At 43.5% G+C, this 25,695-nt stretch overlaps 1 protein-coding gene across 2 annotated transcripts in view; it reads left to right on the top strand.

The window, feature by feature from the left end:
- Window positions 1-25,695, top strand: part of LOC106568935 (calsyntenin-2) — a 314,056-nt gene that overhangs the window by 227,033 nt on the left and 61,328 nt on the right. For both annotated transcript variants that reach the window (XM_014139780.3, XM_014139781.3), the window contains exons 4-8: window positions 508-716; window positions 11,808-11,957; window positions 16,286-16,471; window positions 18,195-18,452; window positions 19,492-19,613. In XM_014139780.3, coding sequence (XP_013995255.2) covers window positions 508-716; window positions 11,808-11,957; window positions 16,286-16,471; window positions 18,195-18,452; window positions 19,492-19,613 — 925 coding nt within the window. The remainder of the gene's footprint in view (window positions 1-507; window positions 717-11,807; window positions 11,958-16,285; window positions 16,472-18,194; window positions 18,453-19,491; window positions 19,614-25,695) is intronic.

Here is a 25,695-nt window from a genome sequence, read left to right as displayed (position 1 = left end):
CAGAATTATAGGTAGAGTTTGAGAAACTGGATTTAAAAAAATAATAATACTGAGATATTTAAAATATTACTTATGTTCAGCCCTTTGGTTGATTTAACAAAGTACAAAGGAAGAGGCCCCGAACCAACCTAGATTTGGTGAGGATATCTCTCAATGGCTTCGGTGCGAAAACATTGCATCACTACCTTAATTTTTTACAGTACAACTATCAGTGAAAAACAGTGAAGGATTTTACTTTTACGTATTGTATGCCCCCTTGCTCTGGTGTTTCTCTTTCTCGTGTTCCCTTAACTGGTAATGAGTTTGTGTGTTGTTGTTTATGTTTGTCGTTTGTTGTCTCTGTTTTTATGCGGTTTGGGGGGGGGGGGGGGATGGGGGGTTTGAGGACGTTGAGTATTTTGTTATCATTATTACCTATTGTTGGAAGAGCATCAAAAGTCTCTCTCTCTCTCTCTCTCTCTCTCTCTCACACACACACACTCTCTCTCCCCCCCTCCCTCTCGCCAGGGCGGTGGTTCACATCCAGGTGGATGATGTGAATGAGTTCTCTCCTGTGTTCCGGGAAGCCATATACCACGCCGCGGTAACGGAGGGGAAGATCTACGACAGCATCCTGCAGGTGGAGGCCTGGGACCAGGACTGTTCCCCGCAGTACAGCCAGATCTGCAACTACGACATCGTCACCTCCGACACGCCCTTCGCCATTGACCGCAATGGTCAGTGAACTCTAACCTCATCCTCTGACCTCAGAACCTGCAGGTCAAATGACACAAGCATAGGCTACTCTGACCGACCTTGCGTTAGGTCAAACCTTTTGTACTTTGCCTCTCTCTACACATTGTTAACTCCGCGCTCAGAAAAATGTAAATTCCTTCAACTTGGTTACAGTTTACTTTCCATGACAGTAATGACACAAACTGTTCCTCAGGCCATCAAATTGGCTCGGCATAATTTGAATACAGTCATTACCAGAAGTTCGTATCTAGATCGACTTACAGTCCATTCACAGTAAGTACACGTGGCCCATGCGGGAATTGAACCCGCAATTTTGATTTGCTGTTGCCAGAATCTTCTCCAACCAACTGAACTTGGTTAATTATATTCATAACACATCTCTCACACCATTTGTCAGCGTGCTGTATTCATGGACTCTCCAAGTGCTTCCCCATTCATCTTCTGATCACAGTGCAGTGTTATACAGAGTGATGTGAAGCTGGATCCAGCTCTGTGTGATCAGCGGGAACACAAGGACGAGTGGAGCCCGCGGATCAGACGGGCAAAATGACATCAGACGCTCCACAGCCTGCCATCTCTGCTAGCCTCTCTCCCTTTGTCTCTCTTCCTCACTTTCTCTCTTTCTCTCTCCTTCCCTGCTTCCCTTCCTTTCTCCCCCTCTGTCTTTTTTTTCTTCTCTCTCTCGCTCTCTCGCTCTACTTTCTCTTTCCCTCCCTCTCTCTCTTATTTTCTTCCTCCCTGTCTGGTAACTCTGATGTCCTCTGGCACGGCTCAGGCCCCTCTGTGACTTTTATGGGTTCCTGTCCACCATTTCAACTTTGTGGCTGCCAGGCGCCTCGCCTCCTATAGCCCTCCCACTGTCTGCAGTGCGACTGGCGCTCGTGGTGCTCAATTAGAACTGAGCGGGGTGATGCATGGGGGCCGCCAGAGTGTGTTTTGTACTGTGGGGGCTTCTGGCTCCATCATTAACCGTGGATCAGAGGCCTGAGTGAGTTATTAAATAAAACAGGCCCGCCAGCCCTCTGCAACTCAGGGAGAAAGGGAGTAAGATGGAGGGAGTGAGGAAAGGAGAGTGACAGAAAGAAATAGAGAGAGGGAGAGAGAGAGGAAGCGAGAGAGGATGTGTGAGTGAGGAGGACAGAGAGGGAGAGGCCAGAAGAAAGAATCAACAGAGAAAAGAAGAGATACAGGGAAATAGAATGAGTAAGAAGGAGAAACAGCCAAACAGTAGAGAAAGAAAGAAAGCGGTACTGTAGTTCCAGCTCTTTCAGAGTTTGTCTGAATATTTCTTCTCTCCCTCATCGATCCTGAACAACCCATTATATTCTGTACTGGAGAGAAAGTCAATCTTATCTACTTTAGACATACAAATAATGGTGAACTTGAGAATCGGGTCCTAGAGAGCTGTAGTGTATGCTAGTTTTCATGGTTGCGGATGTATACTGTAGTCATACTGTAAATTCCCCAGCAGTCAAAAGACACACGTATTGACAGGTTCCCTATTTCACTCAGATATTACACATGGGGACAGTAATGGGTGCAACACAATCTCATACTCAATTTGCGCAAATATGTACAAGTATTAGCGTTTTTGTGTGGCTTAATTCTTGTGAAAATACACACATTTTTGTGTGACTTAATTCGTATGAAAAGACAACAATTTTTGTACGACTTCATTCACAAGAAAATACATTTTTTGGGGGCAAACTTTGTAACAATGTTTTGAAAGTTATTGGAGCAATGCATTTTGGGTAATGGTGTTCTACACTGCCTTTTTTTGTGTCCCACATTTATTTATATAAAAAAAGAACACAATATTGTTAATCAACCAGGTTGTCACCGAAATACTTATAATATAATAGTAGCCTTACGCTTTTTATTTTTATTAATGCTAATGCTGTTTTCTATGCTTTTTTTTCGCTTCATACTTTGGGATACTGGTGCTATGTCGGATTTTATGAGGGTTGACAGATTGGAGTAAAATGCTGCTTTTGTCCGTTTTTTTTGCGGTATCGATGAAGGTATTTGATTGGGGAATAGGGCTACATTTTCATGATGCGAAATTAATGAATCAATAAATGTGGGGAAACAGAAGGCCTGCAAAAAAATATCTGTTTGGTTTCCCTGGTGCAACTACATGGTATTTGCATCTATAAGGAGTCTGGACTATGATCAATTAAGCCATATCAATGGATGTAACAGGTTAATGTAAAATTATGAATTAGGTTGGCTTCCACTTATGGCACTTCCAAGGCCGTTCCATGATGATTATTACGGTTGTGTCAAACATGTTATATACGGTCGTGTCATAATCATATTACATGTTATATAGGTTATTCTAACAAGGCATATGCCAGCATTGTAGGCCTAGTTCCTCTGCCCAGAGGCCTACTAGGCTTTCATGGCAACGGCTATTAGAATTCACGTTGCCACATATGTGCCCTGGTTAGGTTTCACTTTCTTCCTCTACATTGGTGGCAGCGATGGGCTCACGTCCGGCTCACGTCTAGTTTGGTGATCTAGTGGTGTGAAGCATTCTGTTCTTCAACGTTGTGTTGGGTGTAATTACATTGATATAACTAGTGAACAATGGATAAGCAACAATGGGTGTGACAGATAGAAGCAGTCACTACAGTTGTGATCAAGCCTTACAGTACATCAAAGTTGCCTGAAGCTGAATGAAAAAGTGTTATGCCCTGATCAGTTATTCAGAAGAAAATCCTCTGTGACTGTGTAATTTACATAAGTTAACTTACCAGTGTGGACTCAAAACAAACACATTCTACACATTTACAAACTACCTGTTTAAAGTGTTATTATAACCATGGTGTTCTGTCGTTACTGAAACTTATACATCTAATAACCTGACAATGATCCACATCATATGTAAGTGTGTTATGCAACAAAACACAACTAACCTTTTTTTAGGTTGCAAACCAGTGATATGAATCACTGTTGATCCGTCCTGTATCACGTTTCAGGAGAAGACCCAGATGCAGACAGTGTCGAAGTAACAAAAGTTTATTACTAGAACAGGAGGCAGGCAAAACGACCGGTCAAGGGCAGGCAGAGGTCAGTAATCCAGATCAGAATCCATAAGGTACAGAACGGCAGGCAGTCTCGGGGTCAGGGCAGGCAGAGGTCAATAATCCAGGGTGGTGTGACAAGGTATAAAACGGCAGGCAGACTCAGGGTCAGGGCAGGCAGAGGTCAATAATCCAGGGTGGTGTGACAAGGTACAGAACTGCAGGCAGGCTCAGGGTCAGGGCAGGCAGAATGGTCAAAACCGGGAAAACTAGAAAACAGGAACTAGAAAAGACAGGAGCATGGGGAAAAACGCTGGTAGACTTGACGAACAAAACGAACTGGCAACAGAGAACACAGGTATAAATACACTGGGGATAATAGGGAAGATGATCGACACCTGGGGGGGAGTGGAGAAAAGCACAAAGACAGGTGAAACAGATCAGGGTGTGACATCCTGTTCCGATCTAATGAGATGGATATAGGATTTCCTACGGCCTAGAATCAAGGCCTTTCTCAGTCATGAAGGACAAAGCTAGGCCCCTCTTGGTTCTCATTGGCGAAGACTGAACCCAAGTTAGGGGTTATATGTCAGACTCTCCTATACCACTTTGCCCAACATGTTATACCCCAGACATTGTAAATAAACCCTTTTTAAGGTGCTATAACTTGTATCATTATTATAGGGATGTGAAACCCATAGTCGAATGGCTTCAGACTGAGAATATTTCACTGCCAGTGGAAAAGAGGTATTCGGAGTAGACTTTACCATCCTACGCTTCAGAATATATTACTCGCTAATGTTCAATAACGTAGACGAGCTCAGGGCAAGGATCTCCTTCCAGAGAGACATCAGGGACTGTAACATACTCTGTTTCATGGAATCATGGCTCTCTCCGGATATACTGTCCCTGTCCATACAACCAGCTGGGTTCTCAGTAATTCACGCAGACAGGAATAAAGACCTCTCCGGGAAGAACAATGGCGGTGGTGTATGTTTCATGATTAACCACTCATGGTGTGATTGTGATAACGTACAGAAACTCAAGTCCTTTTGTTCACCCGACCTAGAATACCTTACAATCAAATGCTGACCGTATTACCTCCCAAGAGAATTCTCTTCGGTTATAGTCAAAGCCGTGTATATTCCCCCTCAAGCCGATACCACGACGGCCCTCAAGGAACTACACTGGACTTTATGCAAACTGGAAACCACATATCCTGAGGCCGCATTTATTGTAGCTGGGGATTTTAACAAAGCAAATTTGAGGAAAACGCTACCAAAGTTCTGCCAACACATTGACTGTAGTACTAGCACTGGGAAAACACTCGACCACTGCTTTCTCTCTTCCGGGATGCCTACAAGGCCATCCCCCGCCCTCCCTTCGGGCGAATCAGATCACGACCACTTCCGCAGTGGCGACGATCAGTGGACGAGGCCATCCACTGCTTTCCACTCCTGTGAATATCGCTGGCTCGGTGATGTTAGGCCCAGGGTTGAGTTGCACATCCCCGGATAGCAGGAAGGTAGTGGACAGGTAGTTTAACAGTTTCCAATAAATGTTGGACTTGTGTTTGTTACTCCTAAGCGGTTCAGTGGAATAGGGAGCGAGGTAGACTTGGCCATTATTCAGAACATTATGGTATACTGTGTACTGTTTGCTCCCGTGGAACGGTGAACCAATGTGTTTGGTGTTGTTATTCTCCGGCAGTAGATTGATAGTCTCAGTGCGTCCTTGCTGGGATGACACAATCAGTAGAGCAGCTACACAACTGACAATCGTGGCGATGTACTGGAGATAAAACACATCATTGCGCTTTAAATCTTTGCATGAGTTAACCTCTATGGGCTAGGTGGGACGCTAGCGTCCCCCCCGTGGTGCACTCCATCAACAGCAGGTGCATTTCAAGAGCGGCAAATTTGAATCCAAATAAATGTCAAAATTCAAATTTTTCAAACATACAACTATTTTACACCCTTTGAAAGATAAACATCTCCTTAATCTAACCACGTTTTACGATTTCAAAAAGGTTTTACGGCGAAAGCATAAATTTAGAGTATGTTAGGACAGTACATTTACAAGAGTTGTGTGTAATGTTTTGTCAATTCAAAGACAGGGTCACCAAAACCATAAAACCAGCTAAAATGATGCACTAACCTTTTACAATCTCCATCAGATGACACTCCTAGGACATTACGTTAGACAATGCATGCATTTTTAGTTCTATCAAGTTCATATTTATATCCAAAAACAGCGTTTTACTATGGCATTGATGTTGAGGAAATCGTTTCCCTCCAATAACCGGCAGTCAAGTCAACACCACAAATTAAATAATTAAAATTAGAAAACATTGGTAAAATATTATATTGTCATTTAAAGAATTATAGATTTACATCTCTTGAACGCAATCAACTTGCCAGATTTAAAAATAACCTTACTGGCAAATCACACTTTGCAATAATCTGAGCACTGCGCCCAGAAAAATACGCGTTGCGATACAGACTAGACGTCATGTTGGGGAGATCTAAAATCGAAAATACTATGTAAATAATCCATTACCTTTGATTCTCTTCATCATATGTCACTTCCAGGTATCACAGGTCCATAACGAATGTAGTTTTGTTCAAAAAAGCTCATCATTTATGTCCAAAAATCTCCGTCTTGTTAGCACATGATCTAAGCCAGCCGGACTTCTCGTCATGAACGAGGGGAAAAAATATATTTACGTTCGTTCAAACATGTCAAACGTTGTATAGCATAAATCATTAGGGCCTTTTTTAACCAGAACATGAATAATATTCAAGGTGGATGAATGCATACTCTTTTATAACGTATTGGAACGAGGGTACCCAACATGAACTCGCGCGCCAGGTGTCTAATGGGCCATCATCGTTCCATGGCTCTTGTTCGGTCAGATCTCCTTCCAGAAGACTCAAAACACTTTGTAAAGGCTGGTGACATCTAGTGGAAGCAATAGGAAGTGCCAAAATATTCCTCAGCCCCTGTGTTTTTCAATGGGATAGGTTTAAATGTAATACAACACATCAGGTATCCACTTCCTGTCAGAAAATGTCTCAGGGTTTTGCCTGCCAAATGAGTTCTGTTATACTCACAGACACCATTCAAACAGTTTTAGAAACTTTAGAGTGTTTTCTATCCATATATAATAAGTATATGCATATTCTAGTTACTGGGTAGGATTAGTAACCAGATTAAATCGGGTACATTTTTTTTATCCAGCCATGCAAATACTGCCCCCTAGCCCTAACAGGTTAATTAGCTGGGGTTGGCTTACACCTGATGTTTTAGATAAAATAACAGCATCTGTAGGAGAAGCGGCACCTGCCGCACCACCCTCCCTTCCGTCTGCCATCTTCCACATCATGTAACAAGGTAACTATCTATCTGTGGCTGGAACTAGATCAGTATCCGTTACCAAAATCCGCAGGACTTGTTCACAAAGCTGACAATCTCCATTAGTTTGAGGTCAGGTGATTGCGGAGACCAGGTCATCTGATGCAGCACTCCATCACTCTCCTTCATGGTCAAATAGCCCTTACACTCCCTGTGTTTGGGTCATTGTCCTGTTGAAAAACAAATGATAGTCCCACAATGTGCAAACCTGATGGGATGGTGTATTGCTGCAGAATGCTGTGGTAGCCATGCTGGGGAAGTGTGCCTTGAATTCTAAGTAAATCACTGACAGTGGTCACCAGCAAAGCACCCCCACACCATCACACCTCATCCTTCCATACTCTGCGTCTCACAAAGACACGGCGGTTGGAAACAAAAATCTCACATTTTTGACAGATTGGACAGATTTCCACTGGTCTAATGTCCATTGCTCGTGTTTCTTGGCCCAAGCAAGTCTCTTATTCTTATTGGTGTCTTTTAATAGTGGTTTCTTTGCAGAAATTTGACCATGAAGGCCTGATTCACGCAATCTCCTCTGAACAGTTGATATTGAGATGTGTCTGTTACTTGAAATCTGTGAAGCATTTATTTGGGGTGAAATCTGAGGTGCAGTTAATTGCTGGTTTCTGAAGGCTGGTAACTCTAATGAATGTATCCTCTGCAGCAGAGGTAACTCTGGATCTTCCCTTCCTGTGGCGGTCCTCGAGAGAGCCAGCTTCATCATAGTGCTTGATGGTTTTTGCGACTGCACTTGATGAAACTTTCGAAGTTCTTGACATTTTCCATGTTGACTGACCTTCATGTCTTAAAGTAATGATGGACTGTTGTTTCTTTGCTTATTTGAGCTGTTCTTGCTATAATATGGACTTGGTCTTTTACCAAATAGGGCTATCTTCTGTATACTAACCCTACCTTGTCATAACACAACTGATTGGCTCAAATGCATTAAGAAGGAAAGAAATTCCACAAATTAACTTTTAACAAGGCACGCCTGTTAATTTAAATGCATTCCAGGTGACTACCTCATGAAGCTGGTTGAGAGAATGCCAAGAGTGTGCAAAGCTGTCATCAAGGCGTGACAAAAGGGCCTTTCTGACTACAAGTGCACCAGTATCCCAAATTTTTAATTGAAAACAACAAAGAAAACAGTTTTGGAATTAATTTAAAAAAAATTTCAACATAAGGCTACTATTTTATTATAATTATTTCGGTGACAACCTGGTTTATTAACAATATTGGGTTGTTAACACATTTTTCTTGTTTTATAAATAAAAAAAGACAGTGTTGAACATCATTGCCCTTCATGCATTGCTCTAATGACTTTCAAAAGATTATTCCGAAGTTTGACCCCCAATTTTTTTTCCTTTGAATGGAGTTGCACAAAAATGTGTGTGTTTTCACATTAATTAAGCCACACAAAAACACAAAAATTCACAAAATCTCCTGAGTGTCACGTCCTGACCAGCAGAGGGAGCAATTGGATTAGTTTTGGTCAGGATGTGGCAGGGTTTTTTGTGTTAAGTGTTGTGTTGGTGATTGGACTCCCAATTGAAGGCAGGTGTGTTGAGTTGCCTTTGATTGGGAGTCCTATATAGTAGTGTGTGTTTTTCTTTGGGGTTGTGGGTAGTTGTTCTTGCACTGCGTTTTGTGTGCCTGCAAGACTGTTCCTGTCGTGTGTATTGTTTTGTCCGGTGGATGCTTTACTCTTTTTTTAAAATTAAAATATGAGTATCCACATTCCCGCTGCGCCTTGGTCTTCTCTCCAGTACGACAACTGTTACACTGAGATACTTTTTGTACATACAGTGGCTTGCGAAAGTATTCACCACCCTTGCTTTTTTCCTATTTTGTTGCCTTACAAACTGGAATTAAAGTTGATTTTTTTTTGGGGGGGGGGGGGTTGTATCATTTAATTTACACAACATACCTACCACTTTTAAGCGGAAAACGGAAAACTTCAGCGTGCATAACTATTCACCCCCCACCCAAAAGTCAATACTTTGTAGAGTCACCTTTTGCAGCAATTACAGCTGCAAGCTTCTTGGGGTATGTCTCTGTAAGCTTGGCACATCTAGCCACTGGGATTTTTGGCCATTCTTCAAGGCAAAACTGCTCCAGCTCCTTCAAGTTGGATGGGTTCTGCTGGTATACAGCAATCTTTAAGTCATATCACAGATTCTCAATTGGATTGAGGTCTGGGCTTTGACTAGGCCATTCCAAGACATTTAAATGTTTCCCCTTAAACCACTCGAGTGTTGCTTTAGCAGTATGCTTTGGGTCATTGTCCTGCTGGAAGGTGAACCTCCGTCCCAGTCTCAAATCTCTGGAAGACTGAAACAGGTTTCCCTTAAGAATTTCCCTGTATTTAGCGCCATCCCTCATTCCTTCAATTCTGACCAGTTTCCCAGTCCGTGCTGATGAAAAACATCCCCACAGCATGATGCTGCCACCACCATGCTTCACTGTGGGGATGGTGTTCTCAGGGTGATGAAGGTGTTGGGTTTGCCCCAGACATCGTGTTTTCCTTGATGGACAAAAAGCTCAATTTTAGTCTCATCTGACCAGACTTCCATATGTTTGGGGAGTCTCCCACATGTCTTTTGGTGAACAACAAACGTGTTTGCTTATTTTTTTCTTTAAGCAATGGCTTTTTTTCTGGCCACTCATCCGTAAAGCCCAGCTCTGTGAAGTGTACGGCTTAAAGGGGTTCTATGGACAGATACTCCAATCTCCACTTTGGAGCTTTGCAGCTTTATCTTTGGTCTCTTTTTTGCCTCTCTGATTTAATGCCCTCCTTGCCTGTTCAGTGAGTTTTGGTGGGCGGCCCTCTCTTGGCAGGTTTGTTGTGGTGCCATATTCTTTCCATTTTTTATAATGGATTTAATGGTGCTCCGTGGGATGTTCAAAGTTTCTGATATTTTTTTATAACCCAACCCTGATCTGTACTTCTCCATAACTTTGTCCCTGACCTGTTTGGAGAGCTCCTTGGTCTTCATAGTGCCGCTTGCTTGGTGGTGCCCCTTGCTTAGTGGTGTTGCAGACTCTGGGGCCTTTCAAAACAGGTGTAAATATACTGAGATCATGTGACAGATCATGTGACACTTAGATTGCACACAGGTGGACTTTATTTAACTAATTATGTTACTTCTGAAGTGAATTGGTTGCACCAGATCTTATTTAGGGGCTTCATTGCAAATGGGGTGAATACATAAGCACGCACCACTTTTCCGTTTTTTATTTTTTAGAATTTTTTGAAACAAGTAATTTGGACTATTTTGTGTATGTCCATTACATGAAATCCAAATAAAAATCCATTTAAATTACAGGTTGTAATGCAACAAAATAGGAAAAACGCCAAGGGGGTGAATACTTTTGCAAGGCACTGTATTTGCACGAATTGAGTGTGAGATTGTGTTGCAATTGGAGATGAGGCTGGGACTGGAGCTCCATCATGTAAGTGGGGACTCGGGGACTGAGGCCTGCTAGCTGTCACTGGTGATGTCTCATTTGTAACTTACCCTAGCTGGGTTAGGTTCTATCATGGTGTGAGATGTATCACAGCTACAGTAAATGTATCGCATTTAATCAAAGACAAACAATGCCACCCCTCAGAGCCTGTTTCCTCTCTAGGTTTTCCTAGGGAGTTTTTCCTAGCCACCGTGCTTCTACATCTGCGTTGATTGCTCTTTGGCATTTTAGGATGGGTTTCTGTATAAGCACTTTGTGATTGCTGATGTAAAAAGGGCTTTATAAATACATTTGATTGATTGAGCTCTGCCTAAGGTGTCATTTAGGGTAGAATCCTCACAACAATTTTTTTTTTGCCTTGATCATGCATTGTTGTCAATTGGAGATTTCCGCAAAATAATGAGTTATGCCTGCTCATCTTAAGTTAGGGTTCAGCCCGTAGAGACCAGTGTAACCACCACAGCCACTGCAGTCTTCATCGAAACCCTTAGCACTCTGATTGCTTGTATGGAACTACATCTGAATAAAGGCGTCCTTTTGATTCACTGCATGGCATTAATCTCCACAATCAGCACTAACAACATACCACTCCGACCCAGATTCACAGAAGTAAGTGAGAGACTGAGATATCCTCCTTTTTGAGGCTACATCATCTTCATAGGGTCCATCTGGGAGTGGAGCTGTCCAGGTTTGAGGGCTCACACCGCTCCTGACCTCCTCTCCTCTCCTTGACAGCTGCAGAGCTGCCTCCAGGGCAAGATTCATGAATAAATGCCAACCAGCATCAGCATCAGGACCATAGAGATACAACTATAGAGAGGCTGATGTCATAGGACCTCGAACCATAGTTCCTCTCTAGTGCTCTATCTCTATGATCCGGACACTGACATACTCTCAGACAACCAAACTGGCTGTAGAGGTTGCCAGCTAGTTGAGCAAAATAGCCTCCGTTTAGGGAAGGTGGGAAAACAAAGGCTAACACACTTAGATGTTAGAGTGTGATGAGGATATTAATTTGGATAGGAGAGGAACTCACTGAAATCGATGAACATTACATTAACTGAATCTATTTACAGACGATAGCAGTGAGTTGAATTGTCTTGAGTGCATCCCTCACGCTTGTGATGGTTTTTTTTTACCTTCATTTCTCCTCTCCCTCATTAGGCAACATCAGAAACACGGAGCGTCTGAGCTACGACAAGCAGCTGCGCTACAAGATCATGGTGACCGCCTTCGACTGCGGCCAGAAGAGGGCGACGGAGAGTGTGGCGGTGCACATCGATGTCAAGCCCGTCTGCAAACCTGGCTGGCAAGGTCAGTGGCATCAAAGAGGAAGACTCTGTTCACACTGCAAAGATCCAAGTTGCAGATCGCAAAAGTTACTAACATGTTGCTAATCATTCAATAATTAGTTTGGCTTCCCCAAAGTTAGAGGCTACCACACTGTAGCAGAAATCAATTTACTCCTCACAAAATGGCCGCCAGCATGACTCAGGGTACTTGCTTGTAGCACTATCAGTGTCTCTGCGTTCGCCTTGCACTGTTCTTTTCTCCCTCTGCACCCATGACCCAGTAGTGTTCTAAGAGAAAGAGGAGCTCTCATCATCCCTGTGAGGGCTTATAACTACACTATCACACTCCTTGCTCTGGATCTTACAGTCCTCCTCGATTCTGTTTACCCGAGCAATCCAGGTCAAGGGCCCCTGTGGAGAAGGGAAGAGGGGAATACAGCATATCCCGTTTTAGAATAAAGCCCCAAGAGGGAAGAAAACATTGTTTAAGGAAAGCCGGTGGAACTTGACTGGATATTGTCTCGTACTACTGTAGCAGTCACACAGTTAAAGCCTTCACAAGCGGACAGGGTCCCCCACTGCTTCCCTGTCAAAGATGTCATTAGGCCACTTCATGAGAAGAAAGGCTGGGAAGACGCCGTCATCTAATTACAAGAAATCCCTCCTTTCCTTAAAGATTGAGTCCGCATTGCCACTGTTCTCCCCAGCGCCTTTGTTATTGTTTTGGTGTTGTTGATGAAATGAAGGTTGAGGAGCGTCAGGCAGTGGGGTTAAAAAAAACTAAAAAAAACAGTACATATTCTGTTGTTCTGTCACGCGTGCATTGATGTCCGAGGGGGGGAAAAAAACTGTTAGTTATTTGCAGTTTGTTGTTGTAATATCCCAAACGGACGTGGCAGTTACACCAATTAAGGATTTTAGATTTAAAGACAGTGTGTGATTCCTCTTGCTGGAAATGTAGCTTGAAATGGGGCCAGAGTTTTTCCATTACCTGAATGAAGGCTCACGCAGTAGTGGGGGGTAGCTTGATACTAAAGGGCAACTCACCATGAGACACTCGCTGTAAATGTCACCCTCAAATAGAGCTATATCTAATAGTCCTCAAAGTCATGGCAACAGACGGTACATACAGCTGCAAAGTACTGTACAGAAAAGTGTGGCAATCCTACAATCTTTTTGTTTTAAGAGAGACATTGGTCGTGCCCTTCAGACCAATAAGAAACATGAACACGTTATACTCACAAGAAGCTCATAAATGTTGCATAATGGGCCGTAATGTGTAATAATTCCAGCCATAATCCCACATAGGCTAGTAGCCATTCATCTTGGCATATATAATCATAAATACAAGATGTAATAAGGCGTTAACATATTATGCCCATGACTTACATGGCTATATATTTCATCAAGTCATTTATTTGACCTTGTAACCGGATAATGAAATGTGTTGGAGTATGATTTGTGTCACTGAACAGAAAAGCCTTGTGTAATTGAATAGAAAGTCTATTGAAATTATAGCTCTATTTGAAATCGTGCATGCAAGATTTGTATGGTCTTTAAGACAACCCTAACACAGTATATTTTCATTACCAGGTTAGATAGACAGATAGACGGACGGACGGATAGATAATTGTATTGTCCTCCAAAAGAGGAAACTATACTGAACAAAAATATAAACACATGTAAAGTGTTGGTCCCATATTTCATGTGCTGAAATACATTTTCCCTATGCACAAAAAGCTTATTTCTCTCTAAAATGTTTTGTACAAATTTGTTTACATCCCTGTTAGTGAGCATTTCTCCTTTGCCAAGATAATCCATCCACCTGACAGGTGTGGCATATCTAGAAGCTGATTAAACAGCATGATCATTACACAGGTGCACCTTGTGCTGGGGACAATAAAAGGCCCCTCTAAAATGTGCAGTTTTGTCACACAACACAATGCCACAGATGTCTCAAGTTTTGAGGGAGCATGCATTTGGCATGCTGACTGCAGGGGGGGGGGGGGGATATTTCTGTCTGTAATTAAGCCCTTTTGTGGGAAAAAAAACTCATTCTGATTGGTTGGGCCTGGCTCCCCAGTGGGTGGGCCTATGCCCTCCCAGGCCTTCCATGGCTGTGCCCATTGCCCAGTGAAATCCATAAATTAAGGCCTCATTTATTTGTTTCAATTGACTGATTTCCTTCTATGAACTGTAACTCAGTAGAATCTTTGAAATTGTTGCACGTTGCGTTTATATTTTTGTTCACTATACAACATGAGTATAACCTTTAATTAAAATCACAGGTGAACTCCTGTACCTTTTCTGTGCTAGCCTTCTAACAACATCATTTCTCTGTCTGCCTCTCCCTGGTCATGTCATTTCTCTCTCTGAGTGTTTGGCCTTGAATATATCACGGAATAGACTCGACAGCTGTCAACTCTCCGCTCTACACACAGCAATAAAATGGCTATAACTGCCCCTTAGACTATAAAGAAGGCCTGGTGCGGCCCATAGATACATATGGAGGGTAATCGAAATGTAAAACGGGTGACAAAGATGACAGACGAATCCGAGGGGAGGTGAGGCCTTCCTGCACTGGAGCTGTCAGGTTCCTTGAGCTTCTAATTCGCCTCTTGCGCTCTCCGTTTTACGCCATCTCTCTCATCCTTTCTCTCTTACTACCTCTACCTTTCTCTCGCCCTCTCTGTTCTGTTCTCTCCATCTCTCTGGTCATATGCCACCTATCGTGGCAGATCCTTCTAGCCACCCATCCCATTTTTGCATTTTCATGCCATTTCCTGGCAATCTGGCGTATCACTTTGGTCTGGTATAGAACCATCAACATCCCTCTAGACTTCTTCTGACGATTGCCTGAGCACTTAAAGCGTCTTATTTTTTCATTTTACTTCCCCACTCTTATTCTACTGTTTCACTTATTTTTGTATTCTATTCCCCCCAGCTCTACTATACTCTCATATTGCTGTGTGAAAAGGTCTGGGGGCTCCCTACCTGGTCTATGCATCCTTTTGATACAGACACTCTCTGATTTAAAATATTTTACCTGGAGTTAGCTGATCTTGGTCTGCCACTCAATAGTATCTTTATAGAGATACCTGTAAACACAATATTGTTTGTGACATAATTGGGCAGTGATTCATGTCAAATTAATCCCTTTGTGGTGATGTGTTAGCATGTTCATTAGCATTGATAGCAAAGTTGATCATTGTAGCATTATTGCATTAGCTACAGGAGAAACATTCCACAGAGTAGCCTAACACCTGATTTCATTTAAACTCAGAATGGTCAGCCTTTCTTTTTGTGTCAGATAAGGGTTATTGGTTTGATATGAAAGCAGATCCCGTTCATATGTGTTGCCAACACTCAATTGTGTGACATGGATTAGCAAGCACAGTGGACTAGCAGTTAGCATAGCTTAGCCTCCTGTGTCAGAACCTCACTTCTCCTTAAGCTTCTTGGTGTGTGAAGTCATCTGTCACCTGTTTAGTTTTAGTGAGGAGTGCTCCGTGGTGCCTTCAATTCAGAGGCTTTCTCTGGTATTCAGTGGAACCCTTTTCCTGTCACGACATCCGCTGAAGTCGGTTCCTCTCCTTGTTCGGGCGGCGTTCGGCAGTCGACGTCACCGGTTTTCTAGCCATCGCCGATCCACCTTTCATTTTTCCATTTGTCTTGCCTTGTTTTCCTACACACCTGGTTTCAATTCCCTCAGTATTAGACGTGTATATAACCCTCTGTTCCCCCCATGTCTGTGTGTGGAATTGTTTGTTGTTTCGTGTATGTACACGCTAGACTGGTTTGCGCTGGGTTATGTCAACCCATATTGTGTTTAGTGTTCTTAATACCGTGTGTTTTGTTCGCCGAAATAAAAGGCTCCTTTGGCTACCCAACTTCTGCTCTCCTGCGCCCGACTCCCTTACAGCCAGTTACGCATACCTAACATTTCCTCTGTAGCATTGGCTCTGTGCTGGAGCTAGTCTGGCTGTAGTAGCACCAGTGAAAGATACTGTAGGATAAAATATGCTGAGCCGAAAACAGGCTAAGGGTCTGACCTTCACCCAAAGTGAATACCAAACATGCAAATGGTGAATAATACAACAGTGGGAGAGCCTGGCCAGTGTCTGAATGCATTTATCATTTCTAGTTGATTATTTTTATTTTTTAGTACTGTTTTAGAAGTAATAAAATGTTCTATTTAGAAATGTTTGTGTCTAGTAGCACAATAGTGTTAAAATAGTTCCGTACAGTTATGCCCTAACAAGCCAGTTTTGGCATCTGAATTACTAAGCATTAGGAAAAATACATTTTCTATTGGGAATAATAAACGATATACTTCTCTTGTTCTCCCAGGTTGGAACAAACGAATGGACTATGAGCCCGGAACAGGAAGCAAGCAACTGTTTCCCAAGATGCACCTTGAGACTTGTGACGGCCCGCTGTCGGCGGTGAGAGCCATGGTGGAGCTGCAGACCAGCCACATTGGGAAGGGCTGCGACCGAGAGACCTACTCTGAGAAGTCCCTACAGAAACTCTGTGGTAAGCCACAAGGAAAGAGAGAAAATAAAATAATCAAATGTTCTAATAACATTTCATCCTGTGTGCAGTTGCACATTGTGTAATGCGTTAATGACACTTATGACTAGTGAAGTTGGGTGTGTTGTTTCTATCTTACTCAACTCATTAATGGTTTCCAATTACTGTAACTACTCTAATTTCTAATGTTTTGTCACGTTGAGTCACACAAACGTCTAACAGTCAAATGATTAACTAGTAGAGTTATTTCATTGTAATTTGTAAGTCTAAAGGTAGGTGGCAGGTAGCCTAGCAGTTAAGAGCGTTGAGCCAGTAACTGAAAGGTCGCTGGTTTGAATCCCTGTGCTGACTAAGTGAAAAATCTGTCTATGCCCTTAAGCAAGGCACTTAACCCTAACTTCTCTCTCCTCACGATCACAGTGAAAGTCCTGCTCTATAAGAGCATATATTAAATGTCTATATTTGATCAACCTGATGAATCATTGTTATTAATAATTCTGGGGAGAAATCTGCTCAAGTGAACATTTTCATTGTGAAGAGTTGAAAATGTGAACTGTTTCAGATTTTCTATATATTTCTTTCTTGGATTTATTTTCCTGTTGCGAAAAACTGAAGCGTGATATGGTTGGTTTAAAAAATGTATATGCAGCAATAACAGTTTATTGTTCGACTCGAGCCTAAGTCTTTATGTGTTTGAGTAATGGCTACACATGCATACTGGATATGCTCATTTGGACGCAGAAGTCTTTCCCTACTTCTTTAGTATGCAAAGTTTGCAAGCCAGGAGCTTTTCCAAAGCTCCATAATCGTTATCTAATATGCAATAAAACAAATTGTAATAGCAACATTGATTTCTGTGAGAGTACAAATATCGGTACACATAAATAGAGAACGCACAGAGATTGCTCAAGACGGCCACCATATTCTTTTTTAGAGCCACTTTAAAGATAATTAAATTCGGTCAACAACATCCTACCGTTCAATTTGAAAAATGTGTTAAAAAAAAGAAAGGAATAAAAATGGGTAAAAAAATAAGGACTTACTTCATTTCGTAAGCAGAGAATGGTTGGAAGTTTGATGTATTCATAGCTTTCATGGTCGGACGTGGGCTGGTCAATACAAAAACAATATGAATCGAAGGCAGGGGTCACGGATTTGACAAGGCCTTCTGAAAACTGTGCAGAGTGAGAGTATCAGACTGAATCTCATCAACTTCTCTCGCCTCATGATCACAGTGAAAGTCCTGACACAGTTTAAAGAGGTCTGGGTGTGGATTTATGCGTCCCTATCGATTGACAGGCTTGACTGTTGCATAGTTTTAAAGAGCTGGCCTGTTTCTTCAAAGGGGTGGGCGGGGTGTGGATTTCGGCGACAGAGACAAGTGTCTTAACATACAGGGTCATTCATCGCTCATTAGATTCATACTGTCAACTCTTGTGTGACATGGAGAGGGTGACGCTTTGTTGAGAATAGACAGATGTCAAATACCTTTCCCAACGAAGACTGTTCTGCAGCAGTCCAGCATCTTATCTCCAGTACTGTTACATTCTACGCCCACATAATTACCCCCATGACGACACCCTGCATGGACATCGTGGGATTAGAGGTTTTTAGATAACTTCCAACTCAAACGTTACAAGTATCAGTCTCCTTTTAACCTTTGTGCCACTTTTCGTGTGTCAAAATGTCACCCACTGACTGTTCTCATCTTTAATTGGTCCTCCAGGTGCGGCGTCTGGCAGCACGGACCTGCTCCCCGCCCCCGCAGCTTCCACCAATTGGACGGCCTCGCTGCTGACAGACAGTGGGCGGGATAGCGACCTTATCTTCCGCTTCGACGGGCGGCAGGCCTCCAACGTGCCGGAGCAGGTGGTTCCACAGAACCTGACTGACCAGTTCACCATCGCCACGTGGATGAAGCATGGGCCCAGCCCCGGTCTGAGGGCTGAGAAGGAGACCTTGCTCTGCAACTCTGACAAGACCGGTGAGACCAGGAAGGGGTTCATTTGTGGGATTTGATCCATCCTAGTTCATTGTTAATCAAAGCATGATTTTATGGTGGTGAGGTGGTGGAACTATTGCCCAAATTGAGGCTATTTATCTTCTGTCACAAGATTTTAAGAGAGAATCAAAGCAATAGCCACCATTCCAGCTACTATTTATCGTTCAATGTAAGGTGTAAGAAAGGAGCTTCCAATGGGAAGACAGTTGGCGCCCAACGTGGAACATTGGAACATTTTTGTGCCCAATCTGGAGTGGAGGTAGCGTAGTCGCGTAAATGCAGAGGTTGTTTTGTCATCTGTCGACCACTTCTAGTTTCAGAGTTAGACTAAGTGGAGCTGTGAAGGTGTGACTGGAGACAGGCGGCCTGACAGGCTCTTATTGATTCCATCGAGCGCTCCGCTCACACTGAGCGAAAAGGAGAGTCCATCAATATGCACGGCCAAAACAGCCCTGTGTGTAACCCCAGCGGCTCCAAGGAAAAGCACGGGGGGGGGGGGGGGGGGGGTTTATGATGAAAAGTGCCACCATGAGAGAAAAGCTGTGAAGTCACACACCTCATTAGCATCCCACAGGGCCTTTCACAATGTCACAATGGCACAGGGAGCATGTGACATTTATTGAGCTGCCTCGTGAAGTGGCAGGGTTTAATTCAAAGTGGCACACGTCAATAGCATTTACAGGACATTCTGCACCAATAAGCTCCTTTGTCCATAATGACAGATATAATTTCAGATACCACATTAGCAGAGCATTTGTATAATATCATTTATTTTCACTCTTAACTGTGGAAAATTGCTTTTTTGGTTGGATAAGGTATAATATCTATAAAATATCGTGAAATATAAATTTTATTTCATGTAGTGTACCGTCTAGAATGTCTATGTTTTTCTGTGAATGAGAATATAGGATATCTCTATTCTGTTCTGGCTAGAAAAGGAAGTTAACATAAGTCAAACGTTTATGAATGTTATAAGCCTGTAATTGCCAGTTCTCTGTAACATACCCATATCCTTCTACAGAGATGAACCGGCACCACTACTCCTTGTACGTCCACAACTGCCGTCTGGTTTTCCTGCTCAGGAGAGACTTCACCCAGGTTGACACCTTCCGCCCTGCAGAGTTCCACTGGAAACTGGAGCAGGTGAGCTGACCTATGACCTCTGACTTTTGACCCGGGAGAACAGGAGAACCTCCACTGTTCCATTGTCTATACTAGCATACTACTTAGAATTAGGGCCAGGGCCAGAACGAATTGGTTGGAGGGGCATTTGATTTTCATAGGGGGCACGTTTGTTTCACTGGACCTCCTGTGTGGATATATTGAACACTTTGATTTGTTTCTATATATTGTTACAACTATGAAACAGAAAGCATTGGTTGTTGGAACCATCAAGACGCACTGTCAGCAAGATGCATGGTCAAATGGTGACAACATGTGTGCTTGATAATAGTGAAAATCATCACAAAAGAAATAATGACATAATGAATAGAAGTGTTGATATGACAGCAGTCAAAAAGTCCATTATCAGTTGGAGCATGTCCATGTCACATAGCTTAAACAACGAAAGCTGTTGAGTGCGTTGCCTATTTTGTTTCTTGCTTGAGATATCGGGCCTACTTTCTCAGTGAGGACATTTTGTCCAGATAATAGCCCGTGGAATTCTCACCAGCTTGTTGTATTCCAAACGGTGCCGTCCTCTCTCCTGTCTCACCGTTCCATTTGGTGGTGGCGTGGGCACCTGCTCACTGCTCACAGTTCTGTCTTTTTTGCACTTAGGCCTCGGAGGTGTAGGTTCAGTTTGAGGCTCAGAATCAGAAGAATAGTCATCGGCGATGTCATCATGATTCATTTTTTCCCCACCATCTGAGTCGTTTTCATTCAGATTTTGTAGCAACACTAACGCAGCATCCATTCGTCTTGGTCTTCTTGCCATTGTAAATTACGCACGCTCTCATGGTGTACTACAAGTAGGCCAGAGTAGACTGATAACAGAGTACATAACATTTTGACATTTGAATCAATCAATGCAGTAGAATGGCCCGCCCTGTTCATGATTCGCAATTGGTGATTACATAATTATGCATCATTTGTTTCCCCTTGCTCATCAACTCATCCATTCTCATCATTCTCATCTTATCATACTTTATTTATTTAATCTGTTATTGTATGTGTGAAATTAGTTTCGGTAGAGTTTTGGTTCACTTTCGAGGCAATTATCAGAGTGATTATGAACTGGGCACGGCATCTGTCATCAACTATCGGGAGGAGGGGAGCAAGCCCTGCTGTCGAGAGGAGGGGCAACGGGGAAAACCATATAAAAAAAATGACATGCTCTCCTATAAACTAAATAAGCTCAACACCTTCTTCGCCCGCTTTGAGGATAACACAGTGCAACCGACGCGGCCCGCTACCAAGGACTGTGGGCTCTCTTTCTCCGTGGCCCGTCGTGAGTAAGACATTTAAGCGTGTTAACCTTCGCAAGGCTGCCGGCCCAGACGGCATCCCTAGCCGTGTCCTCAGAGCACGCGCAGACCAGCTGGCTGGTATGTTTACGGACATGTTCAATCTCTACCTATCCCAGTCTGCTGTCCCAACATACATCAAGATGGCAAACCATTGTTCCTATAATCAAAAAAGCAAAGGTAACTGAACTAAATGACCCCGTAGCACTCACTTCTGTCATCATGAAGTGCTTTGAGAGACTAGATAAGAATCATATCACCTCCACCTTACCTGTCACCCTAGACCCACTTCAATTTGCTTACCGCCCCAATAGATCGACAGACGATGCAATCGCCATCGCACTGCATACTGCCCTATCCCATCTGGACAAGAGGAATACCTATGTAAGAATGCTGTTCATTGACTATAGCTCAGTATTCAACACCATAGTACCCTCCAAGCTCATCATTAAGCTCGAGGCCCTGGGTCTGAACTCCACCCTGTGCACCTGGGTCCTGGACTTCCTGACGGGCCGCCCCCCAGGTGGTGAAGGTAGAAAACAACACCTCCACATTGCTGATCCTCAACACTGCGGCCCCACAAGGGTGTGTGCTCAGCCCACTCCTGTACTCCCTGTTCACCCATGACTGAGTAGCCAAGCACGCCTCCAACTCAATCATCAAGTTTACAGATGACACAAGAGTAGTTGGCTTGATTACCAACAATGACGAGACAGCCTACAGGGAGGAGGTGAGGGCTCTGGGAGTGTGGTGCCAGGAAAATAACCTCTTACTCAACATCATCAAAACAAAGGAGATGATCGTGGACTTTAGGAAACAGTAGAGGTAGCATCCCATTATCCACATCGACGGGACTGCAGTGTAGAAGGTGGAAAGCTTCAAGTTCCTCAGCATACACATCAATGACAAACTGAAACGGTCCACCCACACAGACAGTGTGGTGAAGAAGGCACAACAACACCTCTTCAATCTCAGGAGGCTGAAGAAATTTGGCTTGGCACCTAAAACCCTCACAAACTTTTACAGATGCACAATTGAGATAGGCTTTCCTCAATTTTATGGGCTTTCCTCTGACACGCCTATTTATAGGTCCTGGATGGCAGGAACTTTGGCTCCAGTGATGTACTGGGCCATACGCACTACCCTCTGTAGCGCCTTACGGTCAGATGCCGAGCAGTTGCCATACCAGGTGGTGATGCAACCGGTCAGGATGCTCTCGATGGTGCAGCTGTAGAACCTTTTGAGGATCTGGGAACCAATGCCAAATCTTTTCAGTCTCCTGAGGGGGAAAAGGTTGATGTTTGGATCATGATAGTTCGTTGGTGATGTGGACGCCAAGGAACTTGAAACTCTCGACCCACTCCACTACAGCCCCGTCGATGTTAATGGGGGCCTGTTTGGCCCGCCTTTTCCAGTAGTCCACGATCATCTCCTTTGTCTTGCTCACATTGAGGGAGAGGTTGTTGTCCTGGCACCACACTGCCAGTTGTCTGACCTCCTCCCTATAGGCCTACCATCGTTGTCGGTGATCAGGCCTACCCCTGTTGTGTCATCAGCAAACTTAATGATGGTGTTGGAGTCGTGTTTGGCCACGCAGTCATGGGTGAACAGGGAGTACAGGAGGGGACTAAGTACACATCCCTGAGGGGCCCCCGTGTTAAGGATCAGCGTGGCAGACATGTTGTTGCCTACTCTTACCACCTGGGGGCGTTCCGTCAGGAAGTCCAGGATCCAGTTCCAGAGGGAGGTGGATCCTTAGCTTAGTGATGAACTTTTTGGGCACTATGGTGTTGAATGCTGAGCTGTAGTCAATGAACAGCATTCTCACATAGGTGTTCCTTTTGTCCAGGTGGGAAAGGGCAGTGTGGAGTGCGATTAAGATTGCGTCATCTGTGGATCTGTTGAGGCAGTATTCGAATTGGAGTGGGTCTAGGGTGTCTGGGAGGATGCTGTTGATGTGAGCCATGACCAGCCTTTCAAAGCACTTCATGGATACCGATGAGTGCTACGGGGCGGTAATCATTTAGGCAGGTTACCTTCGCTTCCTTGCGCACAGGGACTATGGCGGTCTGCTTGAAACATGTAGGTATTACAGACGCGGTCAGGGAGAGATTGAAAATGTCAGTGAAGACACTTGACAGTTTGTCCGCGCATGCTTTGAGTACACGTCCTGGTAATCTGTCTGGCTCTGCGGCTTTGTGAATGTTGACCTGTTTAAAGGTTTTGTTCACATCGGCTACCGAGAGCATTATCACACAGTCATCCAGAACAGCTGGTGCTGTCGTGTATGCTTCAGTGTTGCTTGCCTCGAAGCGAGCATAAAAGGCATTTAGCTCATCTGGTAGGCTCGCGTCACTGGGCAGCTCACGTCTGGGTTTCACTTTGTAGTCCGTAATAGTTTTAGAGCCCTGCCACATCCGACGAGTGTCAGAGCCAGTGTAGTAGGATTCATTCTTAATCCTGTATTGTTAGCGTCCGGATTAGTCTCCCGCTCCTTGAAGCGGCAGCTCAGGCCTTTAGCTTGATGCGGATGTTGCCTGTAATCCATGGCTTCTGGTTGGGATATGTACGTACGGTCACTGTGGGGATGACGTCATCGCCCTTATTGATGAAGCAGATGACTGAGGTGGTGTACTCCTCAATGCCATTGGATGAATCCCGGAACATATTCCAGTCTGTGCTAGCAAAACAGTCCTGTAGTGTAACATCCACGTCATCTGACCACTTCCGTATTGAGCGAGTCACTGGTACTTCCTGCTTTCGTTTTTGCTTGTAAGCAGGAATCAGGAGGATATAATTATGGCCAGATTTGCCAAATGGAGGGCGGGGGAGAGCTTTGTATGTGTCTCTGTGTATGGAGTAAAGGTGGTCTAGGAAATGTTTTCCTCTGGTTGCACATGTGACATGCTGATAAAGATTTGGTAAAACTGATTTAAGTTTGCCTGCATTAAAGTCCCCGGCCACTAAGAGCGCCGCTTCTGGGTGAGCATTTTCTTCTGTGCTTATGGCCTTATAGAGTTGGTTGAGAGCGGTCTTAGTGCCAGCTTCATTCTGTGGTGGTAAATAGACGGCTACGAATAATATAGAGAGAACTTTCTTGGTAGATAGTGTGGTCTACAGCTTATCATAAGGTACTCTACCTAAGTCGAACAATACCTTGAGACTTCCTTAATGTTAGACATCGCGCACAAGCTTATTGACAAATAGACACACACCCCCACCCCTCGTCTTACCAGACGTAGCGTCTCTGTCCTGCCGGTGCCTGGAAAATCCCGCCAGCTCTATATTATCCGTATCATTGTTCAGCCACGTCTCGGTGAAACATAAGATATTACATTTTTTTATGTCCCGTTGGTAGGAAAATCTTAATCGTAGGTCATCAATTTCATTTTCCAATGATTGCACGTTAGCAAGAAGAACGGATGGCAGTGGGAGTTTACTTGCTCGACCTACGGATTCTCAGAAGGCAGACCGATCTGCGACCCCTTTTCCTGCGTCTTTTCTTCAAGTAAATGACATGGATCTGTGCCTGTTCCAGTGAAAGCAGTAGTTTCTTCCAGTCCGCGGAAAGTAATCGCTGTTCTGATGTCCAGAAGTTATTTTCGGTCATAAGAGACGGTAGCAGCAACGTTATGTACAAAGTAAGTTTTAAAAAAGTTACACAAAAAGCAAAAAAACTAACAAAATAGCACAATTGATTGGGAGAATGTAAAACGTCAGCCATGTTCTTCGTCACCACTGCCTGTTCACCCCGCTATCATCCAGAAGATGAGGTCAGTAAAGGTGCATCAATGCTGGGACCGAGAGACTGAAAAACAGCTTTTATCTCAAGGCCATCAGACTGCTAAATAGCCATCACTAGCACATTAGAGGCTGCTGCCTATATACATTTCTACTGTATCTTAGTTTATGCCTGCTCTGACATTGCTCGTCCATATATTTATATATTCTTAATTCCATTATTTTACTTAGATTTGTGTGTATTGGGTATATGTTGTGAAATTGATAGATATTATTTGTTAGATATTACTGCACTGTCAGAGCTAGAAACACAAGCATTTCTCTACACCCGCAATAACATCTGCTAAATACATGTATGTGACCAATACAATTTGATTTTATTTGAATACCAGTTCTGTATGTGATATTAAGATTCTAACAACGCCAGTGTGTATTATAGACTTATTTAGGAAAAAGTCAAGGACGGAGGGGGGCTTGACTTTCAAAATGGCAGAGTAATAAAAAAAAATCATTCACGAGCAGTCCAAATGACTGCTTTAGTGGTTCTATTGTGGGATTTATAGTAACAACTGTGAGCATGTATTAGACTATCTTTTAATGTGACATGAACACAACCAGTCATGATGTTTTCATCTGATTGCAAAACAAATCACTTCAAAAACGAGGTTATCTTCGCACGTTAGTCGAAAACAGCATTCGGTCGACCGAAACAGTGCCCTTCTGTCTTACAATATGTAGCCCCACATATCTGATGCGGTCTGGCAAAAAAGAGAATGTCATACTCTTTTAGACCAGACAGCATGAGCTACATTGGCTACACGTACTGAGACAGTGATGTTTCGCTTGCTCGGATGCTTTATCTGACAATGATGGGTCTTTCTGTCGGCGCACGTCTCGGTTAAATAAATGATCAATAGGCCTCCCGAGTGGCACAACGGTCTAAAGCACTGCATCGCCATGCTGAGGCACCACTACAGCCTGGGGTTCGATCCCATAACCAGGAGTCCCATAGGGCAGCG

This window comes from Salmo salar, chromosome 14 (assembly GCF_965601325.2).
Source record: "Salmo salar chromosome 14, fSalSal1, whole genome shotgun sequence".
In the NCBI taxonomy this organism is placed as follows: Eukaryota; Metazoa; Chordata; class Actinopteri; order Salmoniformes; family Salmonidae; genus Salmo; species Salmo salar.
The sequence above is the reverse complement of the archived record's forward strand: the minus strand, read 5'-3'. Positions and strand labels throughout refer to the sequence as shown.